This window comes from Dunckerocampus dactyliophorus, chromosome 7 (assembly GCF_027744805.1).
Source record: "Dunckerocampus dactyliophorus isolate RoL2022-P2 chromosome 7, RoL_Ddac_1.1, whole genome shotgun sequence".
NCBI lineage: Eukaryota > Metazoa > Chordata > Actinopteri > Syngnathiformes > Syngnathidae > Dunckerocampus > Dunckerocampus dactyliophorus.
The window spans coordinates 17,727,022-17,737,860 of record NC_072825.1 but is presented as its reverse complement, the minus strand read 5'-3'; the positions used below and the strand labels follow the sequence as shown (position 1 = coordinate 17,737,860).

Genomic DNA, 10,839 nt, shown 5'->3' with positions numbered 1-10,839 from the left:
CAATCACTCTTTTGAGGACAGCGAGGTAAAGATTTTGGCCAAAGAAAACAGATGGTTTGAAAGAGGAGTAAAGGAAGCTATTTTTGTCAAACAACAGAACCCATCATTGAATCGGAATGGTAGTTTGAGGTTTAATTTGGACCCTGTGTTCAGCAGGTTACTGAGACCAAAACCCACAGCTCTTAGTCTTGCAAATGAGGTGGAGCCAGGACCGAGCCAGAACAACAGATGCTAACGAGCCAGTATCAGAGTCGTTCATACCCAACTACAGGGAGCTACACTTCCCTTTGATCGGAGGTGCTAATGGCAGGAGAGGATTAGACCACAACTCCGCCCAGGCTTAGTGTAAGGAACCAATAGGAGGAGGGTGTTGGCACACCAATTCTGCCCACTCTTACTGTATTTAAGGCCTAGGCTACCAGCACTTATTAGTTCGCTGATGAAGCTCTTCGGATGAGGAGCGAAACGTCCGACACATTCTTCACAGAAGTACAGATGACGTCTCAAGAAGCCTTTCCCTCGATCTCTGTGTGGAGTTTGCATGTTCTCACTGTGCATGGGTTTTTGCCGGGTACTCCGGCTTCTTACCACGTTCCAAAAATAGGTTAATTGGAGATTCTAAATTGTCCAGAGGTGTGACTGTAGGTTGTCTATCTGTGCCCTTTAAGTGTAACTAGCCCTGTATGTGTAACGAACACAAACTTTTAGGAGCTATTTGGAAAACAAGCGTAGCTGGGAAGCACTCCCAGCTACGCTGTGTAAGAGGAAGTGCTGTCAGGTCTCTGGTGGAAAGCAATAGGGAAGAGAAGCCTATGTTCTGAAGAACCCATTCATGTTCTGAAGAACCGTTAATGTTCTCAACTGTTATTATTAAAGATCGCGCCCTCTCCAGGGATTTGCTGCCCGGCAGGTGTCGGTTGGTGCGGTGTAGTGGGTTGCCTTGCTGCTCGTTCATTCGTCTGCCCGCTTGCTCATTTGCTGGCTTTCCCCTTCTCCTGCTCCTTTGTCTGCCTTGATGGGGTTGTCCAGCCATTGTGGTGGGGGGAGGGGGCTGGCCTCGTGTTTCCATGCTCCCTAGCAGTCCACGTTCTCTGCGGCTCGGGATCTGGGTTGTGTGTCTGGGACTGCAGGGTACCCTGCCTGTTTCTTGGGCACCCTGCGAGGGGTGTCGCAAAGCGGCTTCCAGGTATCGGGGGAGCGACCACGGTGATGGTGTATGTGCTTTTATTTATTTATTTTTAGTTATTCATTTATCTTTATTACTTATTTTTTCATGGGTGGGTACACGGGGGTTGGGTGTTAGGGGCGGGTGCTGGGTGTTCCACCTCTGCTGCCCGGGCCGCCTTGGGGTGGGGGACGATACCTCCTCCGTCCCTGGGCGGGGCAGTCCCGTGTCAGGGGCTGGGCATGGAGTAGCCTGGGGCGCTCCCTGGGAGTGGGGGGTGGCGTGAGGGGGCTGGCGCACCCTGTCGTGGGCGAGCTTCTTTCCTGGTGTGTGGCCCCCGGTGCCCATCTGCCCTTGTGGAGGGTGGTCTCTCATCGGACTCGGGGGCTGGTTGTTCTCCGGCCTGGTGGCGGCCTGTTTGCTGGTCTCCCCGAAGGGGGCTCTGTGAGCTGGGTCTTGGGGGGCCGGTCTTGGTTCTGCCCCACTGGGGGTCGGGGGCTCTCTGGTGGTGGGGGCCCATCCTGGCTGCGTGGGGCGGGGCATACTGGGTGGTAGGAGGCAGTCCCTCACCTTTCATACATTCTCAATTACACGTACACACATGCTTGCACATTTATGCACGTATATATCCAACGAGACACGCACACATACACACCTACAGAGATACCTATACATGCATACATATACACACTCACAGCACATGCATGCTTCCCCACATAACACTGATTTATCCACGGTGTTATCATGTTGTTGGTTTTATTACAGTGATGGTGATGTCAGCAATAAGTAAACAGTTTTTATCAATCTGTTCACTATTATAGCTAATAGTTTCATTACTACTGTTACCACTAATAAGTACGACTGTTTCAATACAGTATTATCACGGTGGCTGTTTATATTATTTCGTTATTTCAATTATGGTCTTTATGACCATTATAAACATCCGCTGATGCAGTCCTGTTGTTTGCTTGTGTTGCTTTGTTATTGTTATTAATGCTGTTGTGATTGTTGTTGCTGGTGTTGTTGTCTCTCTTTGTATTGTCCTCCCTCTTGTCCCTGCAGTCCCCCCTCTGTCTTCTTTTCACCTCTTCTCTATCCCCTCCTGCTCTGTTCTGGCCGCTCCAAATTTGCATTACAATAAACACCAAATACAGTCAAGGAAAATGTATGGAACAGGTGAAGAGTATCTTACATGTTTTCCTGGCAAAGAAAATCTGTTTAGCATGTAAGGACATTTAGATCAAAAATACTATCTGCCCAATGGCTGGACAGGACAAAAAGAAAAAAAAAGTATTAAAGATCGAGAAGATTGGATCAGTTGTTCATTTTTTGGGGGGATACAGTGTTCCCTCGGTTATCGCGAGGGAAAGGTGCCCAGAATAGACCGCAATAAGTGAAATCCGTACTATACTATATTTTTGTACAATTATTATATATGTTTTAAGGCTGTAAAACCCCTCACCATACACTTTATACACTTTTCTCAAACATGCATTAACATTTTATCACATTTTTTTCTCTTTTTAAACACTCTCAAAGTTCACATTTTGTTTGAATTTTAATCCATTTTAATCAACTTATGAGATTGGACACGAGAAATTACGTGACTCACTCCTCTGATCGTGGATTGTCCTGGTGCTGTTAGGCTGGAGTGTTTTGTGTCTTTGTTAAAATATATTCCTCCTCGTCATCCTCCATGAACCAAAGATTCATTTTCAGTATTCCAGGCACCCTACAGCCGCGTAACGTCTGCCTTTATTCAGCATGTATAGCGATCATACAACAAGAAACAGGCAGTCCTGCACAAGGAGATTGATTGACAATGGTCTACATCCAATCAGAACGTAGAACACAATGTGCAGGTTCTCCCTTAGCCAGTCAGGACTGTTGTGGCTCTATGTTTGCTGAGACAAACAGGACATGTCTGGACATGTCTTCAACTCTCACATGAGTATACAACGCCCTCTACTGGGAGCAGTAGTAAATACAATAACAGACACATGCAATAGAGCACCGATAGATGACTCTAATACAACACAAGGACGCAGAACACAAAGTGCGTTCCTACGCTGTTAAAAAAAAACATGCAAAATTGCACTTTAAAAAAATACGCGAAAGAGTGAATACGCAAAAGAGTGAATCCGCGAAAGGTTAACCGTGATGTAGCAAGGGAAGACTGTACCTGAAAACCTTTTTATGTGGCACACTTGATTTTAGGTCCTTGATTTTAGTCAGCTGCGATAGGCTCTAGCTCACCCGTGACCCTGAACAGGATAAGCGGTAGAAATGAATGAAGGAACGTATCTGTGTGGAGTAACTAATCAGCTTACATGTTCGTTTCTGTTGTTTGGTACAAAACAAGCATATAACTTTTCTTATTTTGTAGTAGCTAACTGTATAAACTAATAAAAATAGATGCCTTATACAGTTTTTTTTAGTTTTTTTAAATTAGATTAATTGAATAATTTGGAATTGGTCCAGCAGTGGCCGAAAGCCAAACTTTTCCACCATCTGCGAATATTTACATGAAACATTAGTCTTGAGTGACAAAATCCACAGCGCATGGGGCAAGTTTGATAAGGTCAAGATGTAACAGTGAATGCATCAGTGTTCTTAGACAGCCATCCAGGCTTTGTGCAAAGCTCGACTAAACCTGCAGTCATCAAACTTACTGGCAACTAACATCTCCCTTTGCTCCACTCTCACCTTCATCTTCCTCTCCCACCTCCCTTCACTCTTGCTCCCTGTCAGCTCCCATCAGCCTCCCTTCTGTGAGGCTCAGAGAGGAATTTTACAGCTGCCGTCAGCTTACGCTACACACACACACACACGCACACAGACCACAAACATGTGAGCACGTGCATGTACAGGTTCCCACTCAAACAATGCAGGCAGGCAAAGACACACATAAACGTAATTCACTTAGGAGCGCTTTGCACACACAGCCATTCAAATGAGGGAGTGCAGGGAAAACCATCAAGAGAAACTAGATCAACTTTAAGCACCCTACTGTGAGACATAAATTTACTTTCAGACTCTTTCACCAACTTCGTTGTTAGCACGCAAGCATTTTTTTTTTAATTTCATGAAAGTATGAAGTGAATGATACTCTAATAAAACAGATGCGCTGTGGCGAACGTCATGAAATCCCTTAGCGTGCCAGCTCATTCCCGTCGTCCGTCACTAGATGAAAGGCCGACAGGCAGGGAAATGGTCAATCTGATAGTGGGATGGCCGGACAGACAAACGAGCAGTCAAACAGGCGGGCAGGCAGACTGGGAGGCATACGGCAGCTAAAGGGTTCAAAGGTCAGACCCTTCACGGCAGTCTGGTCAAGGCAGAGCACGGGACGTTTATTTATGCTCAGCCTTCTCAAATAACTATCTTGTCTTTTATTTCTCTCTCTACTGTTGCCTCCAGACAGACAACGGAGCATTCTGCTATGCATCACTGCACAGCATGCTTTAATAAAAATGTTGGGAAACTTTCAATCACTGGTGAATATTTGGCATGAATGAAAGAGACATACAGTATCGCGTCTTTTACCCACATTGAACATATGATACAAGTGACACAATCTATGTTTTATGTGTGTATGTGTGTATCCATGCCAGATATGGAGGGGCGGGGGGGTCATACAGTATATCTTCTGCAGCAGCTGTCACTCTGAGCTACCAGACATATGGTAAGAATTGGGATTTTATCACTGTTGATTGGCAAACTAAAGAAAAAAGCTGGATCAAGTTTTTTTTTTGTTTTTTTTTTATTGGCTGAGAACATATTACCCTAAAGTTGACAGTTACCCCAGTAAACTCCAAGAAAATATTTCTTCCAATTGATACTGTTCCACAAGCATCCCTATTCACAAACTGCTGATATTGCTTTCCATGTTCTAAAATAAACTCTGCTCTGTATATTTCCAGCAACACTTACTTTTGAAGCAAAACAGGCAAATTACGCATCAAAATAGCAATCCAGTGACATCCATGACATCAAAAATGCTGCCTTTTACGAAGATAATGATGTTCAGTTTTGATTGACAGAGGTATGAGAGGTATTGAACGATATGTTTATTATTGTGGTTGGAGATTGCATTGGTGTAGAACTGCATGCTGACAAATGTAACATTTTGGTTAACTTATTTTGTTTCATGATGAGGGGAAATATTAACACTTCTCCGATATAATAAACATTTTGGTAACTGATCCAAAAATGTCAGTCAAAACTGCATTTTTTATACAACCCGTGGATTGGATCTCATTAGATTGTACAGATGTTCCTAATGTTGTGGCCGATGCGTGGAAATTCCATGCATGACTTTCCAAAACCACTTCCAATCACTTTGAAAATTCCATTCCTTCCCATCTAGAGCCTGACCAGGCGTCGAAAAGATCACACCGTAAAACATCACACATCCCCTGCTGAGGTTCTGCTATCTCATCTGGATTTCTTCGGGGAGGATGAAATGCTCCAGGAATATGAAACAAGCGCTACCGATTCTCTTCCCACACCCTTGAGTATATTCGTGAGCACCTTAAGACGTGTTGGCAAGTTTCCTATCAGCACAGCCGCTGAATACAAGTGAGGAGGGAGAATGATGAGCAGATTGAGTCAGAGTTTAAATTTCTTAAATTCATCACAAATGACCCCATTGAATGTTGGGTGGAATCTACCTGATTTCGACTGGGTTAGAAGATACTGAGAACTGTTTGGAGCAGTATGGCAATATTGACAGTATTGACAATATTAAAGTGTTAGATGATGGTACAGGTCTGTGCAGAAGTGAGATTTAAAAAATTGTTTTCCAACTTTTTACAACATTACAAATAAACATTTGGATTCACTTAAAAAGTAAATCTTAATGACGAAATTCTAGCATACAGTACAGGCCAAAAGTTTGGACACCTTCTCATTCAATGTGTTTTCTTTATTTTCATGACTATTTACATTGTAGATTCTCAAAACTATGAATGAACACATGCGGAATTATGTACTTAACAAAAAAGTGTGAAATAACTTGAATTATGTATTATATGTTATGTGAAGTATTTCATTGTAACTTGCATGCATGTTCAAATATTATTAATTAATTTGATATATATATATATATATATATATATATATATATATATATATATAGTGCTGCAAAGCCTTGGTGTTCTTTCAATGAACTTCATGAGGTAGGCACCCGAAATGGTTTTCACTTCACAGGTGTGCCTTGTCAGGGTTACTTAGTGGAATTTCTTGCCTTATTAACGGGGTTGGGACCATGGGGTTTTATTGTGTGTGTCCAACCTTTTGGCCTGTACTGAATGCTATCTTTCATTCTACAATTTGGTGCCCAGGGTCCCACAAGTGATAAATAGAGTTAGCTTTTCAGGAATAGATTGTGCATAATGATGTGCCCACTGAGTGCAAGTTTTTGCCATATCTGGTAGAAGCAGTTTGTGGCTCACTACTACGGAGGTGTGCTGTGGGCAATACTGAAGACTATTTAAGTCCTTCACTGATTATAGTGGGAGTCAAAAGGGTGCGGGGATAGCAGGATAGAGAGAGAGAGAGAGGGAGGGAAAGAGAGAGAGAGACAGGGAGAAAGAGGCTTGCAGGGAGAGGTTGAGAATACAACTCTTGGAAATGAAAGGGGGGGACAAAGTGGTACAAGAGAAGAACTCTGCATATGAATGTTCTGCAGGTTTGTGCCATTCATTGACAACTTGAAACATTTAATTAAGTGAGTGGAAATTGGGTGGCATCAGGAGACACGGGGGCTTTGTTCCGGACCTGTACAAAGAGAATGGCTCGGTTGAGGACGGTGTTCTTTTTCCATTTGGCTTGCAGTGCTGCACTGAGTCAAGTAAGTCACTTGCATGCACCATTTCTGCACATGTACGCAGACCTCATAAACTTGTCAACGCATCAGTGACAAGGCGCTGTGTTAGGATTTAAATGGTGTGTGCTTACATTTCACCCTGATATATTCAATCCCCATTTCTGTTTGCTTTCCAGGGTTTACTTTTAAATGTTGGCTCAGCAAATGTTGAATCTCCCGGCACTTCGGCTATACTTCACTCTCTCGGTTTACCTCAGCACACAGGTATGATACTTTTTAAATTCTCATGGCTGGTATGATTAATATGATAGGAGGAGTTTTACTTGTCCATATTTATTTTTTTATACATGCATTGCATCCTTTTATGAGCCATTCAGCATCTAACTACGCTCACACGTCATGTATTGTCTCTCTTCACCGCTGTGGGGCGCTATACACACTGATTGGCTGCAGCTACTGCAGTGTACTACTTTCATAGCATGATTGATATGAGATATGATTCAACAAACATAACATGTCCATTGAATACATTGTTTTATTTCTGTAAAACACATTATCTTCTACCATATAATGGGAATAATGTCTATTTGCACCATGGAGAAAGCTGTTATTGACAGTCATCTGTTTTTGCTTTTTCATTGCAAACTCGTGGTTTGCTGCATCAGCAACTGTTTTGGCCATGCAGCCTCCATTCGATTAGTAGTTGATTTTCCAGTTGGCATGATAAGCACAGACTGTGCCAAGAAAACCATTGAAAATGCCTCTCAATGCAAAAGTTGAAGTGATTCAGGAACCTTTGGGCAGGGATAATGTGTTAACACTCATACGACCTTGCAAAAGTGGGTTGGGAAAGAGGTCACATGTCCAGTGCATTAAAACTAAACCATGGTCCCCACTAGTGAGACCTCATATCAGTGGGCCTACTAATGGCACTCAGAAGCCACTAAACCAACAAACTAACCACTGCAGGATCTCGTCTCGGTCCATCAGACAAGATATGTGTGTGCTTGTGTGCTCAGTTCCCGCAGCTCTTTGTTTGTATACTGTCAGACATGGGTCGCTGCAGATGGTTTTTGAGTTAAGGGCGGGTGTGGGACAAACAAGAGTGGACTTAAATCTGTTTGGGGGAAGGTGCATCAAGATAGGAAGGCATATTCTGTGTTTTACCTAAGTGCCTTCATGTCTGCAAAGTAGACGCTTCAGACTTGAAGTATTTGATTGCTCCTTGGGGTCTTTGTGGTTAGATCACAGGGCTGAAACACTTCAAGGGCTGGAGATGGGCTCCACACTGTGACCACTCGTGTTAAAATTTCAGTAGTAGTGCACCGTGCTTAAAAATAAATGTAGCCATTAATAAGCGTAAGTCATGCTGAGAAGGATGTGCTTCATGTCAACATCAGGATGCACCAAGTTCAAACCACACTGATGACACACTGTCTGTCACTGTCCCTGTGCTATATTTAATCAATATGTGGGCTTCTTTAAACAGGCCATAATATGCAGTAACTGAGACTGGCTTTTGTTGACCGCCAAGTCCAAGGTTGCTGCCATATTTACGTTGGCTTTTAGCTGATAATTTGACTGTGTATCACTTTCCTGTTGCATGACGGTTGCACAGCAAGTCAACAGTGAAATTGAATATGTTTGCTTGTTGGTGACTCATAGGCCCAAAGTTCATCAAGTGCATTAACGTTATGATAGCTTCTACTACCAGACACCCGCCATGAACACACCACAATGGTTGATAACATCTCTCCAGGCATCAGTCACATCAATCTTTGCATGTAAGCACCTTAAAGACAGGGATTAAGTTACTGGCTGTTCTACTTACTGGCTAGCACAATGTTACTATACCATGGAGAGGAATGGTGTCTACCTCTGGAAAAGTAATTTTGGAGTGGTCCGAAAGGTTAACTACACTTTTGGTTCAATTACCGTGAGCCATTAGAGATGTAGCTGCCTTGAGAGGGCATGCCTGTGACCATCTGCCTTTATGACCTGCAGTTACTTGACCTCAGCTATGGTAAAAACTGTAGTAAAACACGAGGTCAAACATGATCCACTCTCTGCTGAAGTGGATGGGTTGGAAGTTGTCTCCATCCCTTCCTTTTATTGTAACTGTTTTTTGATGCTCGCAGCAAAAGTAGGCAAGGCATGACGGGGAGAATTCACACAGGCAGTAAAGAGGTCGATGTCACTAACCTGACAAATAATGCCAGTGGATCCTGTTATTGTTTTGACTACATAACATAATAGTATTGGGGATGCTCCCATCAGGGTTTTATGCCGCATGTTACGATACCGATCATCCAGGACTGAAATTGGCCAATCACATGGATTAATTATGCATTTTTAAATGTATTTATGAAGAGTGGTATTGGCCAGGGGTGCCGTATAAATGGGAAAAGTGACGACAATTGCAAGGTGCCTTGACTGCCAGGTGGTCCAAAAAATAGGTTATTACTAATGAAATTAGTAATTAATTAATGGTGGGGGGGCATGGTTGTTTTTATGACATACTGGCTCACTCCTGCTATTGGTGATATGATATGAAACACGAACCATAAAATCACCTTAATTTAGACAAAAACATATTTGACTGACGTTTTCAAGAAAACATATTTCACTCAGAGGGTGAGACACCTTCGTTAAGGAGACTTAGATGTGAGAGTACATCTCGGCGAACACGGTGTCTTCCACCGCTGAGAAAGGCCGGGTATCTCGTCCAATTAATTCACTTATTTTTCGGGTTATTAGCTTAGCCTTCTGACTGTCACGCACATAAATAGAGGTTTTCTGATCCAATATTGGCAAAAAAACTATATCGAATTATATTATCCTGCAACAAAAATCTCTGATATTTGCACGCCGATACAGGCAGTCCACACCAGCACTTCTATCCAGCAGCTGCCCTTCTATTCATAATGTAGAGCCCATCTGATCACAACAACAGTGTGTGCTAGCGTGCTTACCAGGGAGCAGGAGTGATGTTGGCTGTGTGGCAGTATTTTTTGTTATAGTCCGAAAAAAAACAAAAACTTGTCATGCACAATTTTCTCGTGGTTGCACAGAACTGGGAACGTTTAATTTTACAACACCACGGCTGTGTGACGCATTTACAAAGCGTGAGAAACTCCCACAGGACTCCCAAAGTCATGGCCTATAACAAAAAAAGAGCCATCCCCTGTCGGAGGTGAGTAATGTTAGGTTTAAACACTTCACCGAGCACCTAGACCCTCGCTACATTATTCCTATTGTGGATAATCCTATGCATCCTACCAGATGCATCAAAAAGTAAATGGGACAGTTTTTCTCATTCCTACTGTTGCTGACTATTGTTCTCTGCCTGAGTAATATCACTTGATCAAGCCTTTTCAAACATCCCATGCTGCTAAACAAGTAATACAAGTGTGTATGATTTGTGCTGATATCAGATTGATATTGGAAAAAAAAAAAAGCAAAAAATGACAACTTTTCCTCTCTATTGAAGGATGGCGGTGACGCCGCCAGTACTGTAGGCCTCCATGTGTGACATTCCACTTTATACAGGCAGTAGAAAGTCATGATGTATAATGATACATGTTTCTGAAACATTATATTGCTGACAAACAGAAATGGACAGGGACCGGTGCACTCAGTGAAGTGCACTTACACGGTACACTCAGTTCACGCACTTAAGACAAGTGGAAAGATTTGCCGCGCCTCGTGTCAGCTTTCTACCCTGTCTTTGATCAGGAAATTTGCAAATTGTGACAACGATTGGAATCATAAAGAAAATATATTTGTAACACAATTCAGTTGACAAATATTAACATTTATTTCATGTTATTCTTCAGGGTTTTTT

General features: G+C 42.7%; 2 protein-coding genes across 2 annotated transcripts in view; one reads left to right on the top strand and one right to left on the bottom strand.

Annotated features, from left to right (window-relative positions):
* Positions 1-971: 971 nt before the first annotated feature.
* LOC129185267 (uncharacterized) lies at positions 972-1,708 on the bottom strand. Its single transcript, XM_054782092.1, has 2 exons — positions 1,264-1,708; positions 972-1,156 (listed from the first exon to the last, which is right to left on the bottom strand). Exons 1-2 carry the CDS (start codon positions 1,706-1,708, stop codon positions 972-974), a joined length of 630 nt encoding a protein of 209 aa, XP_054638067.1.
* Positions 1,709-6,800: 5,092 nt separating this feature from the next.
* LOC129185646 (A disintegrin and metalloproteinase with thrombospondin motifs 16) overlaps positions 6,801-10,839 on the top strand; it is a 64,252-nt gene continuing 60,213 nt past the window's right edge. Inside the window, exons 1-2 of the mRNA XM_054782973.1 lie at positions 6,801-7,019; positions 7,172-7,259. Of these exons, the coding sequence (XP_054638948.1) occupies positions 6,960-7,019; positions 7,172-7,259 (148 nt within the window). The 5' untranslated portion in view covers positions 6,801-6,959. The remainder of the gene's footprint in view (positions 7,020-7,171; positions 7,260-10,839) is intronic.

Coding starts and splice junctions, on each gene's coding strand:
- LOC129185267 (XM_054782092.1), bottom strand. CDS start 1,708: ATGCCCCGCCCCACGCAGCCAGGATGGGCCCCCACCACCAGAGAGCCC. Junction 1,157..1,263: donor ACCCACCCATGAAAAAATAA/GTAATAAAGATA, acceptor CACCCCTCGCAG/GGTGCCCAAGAAACAGGCAG.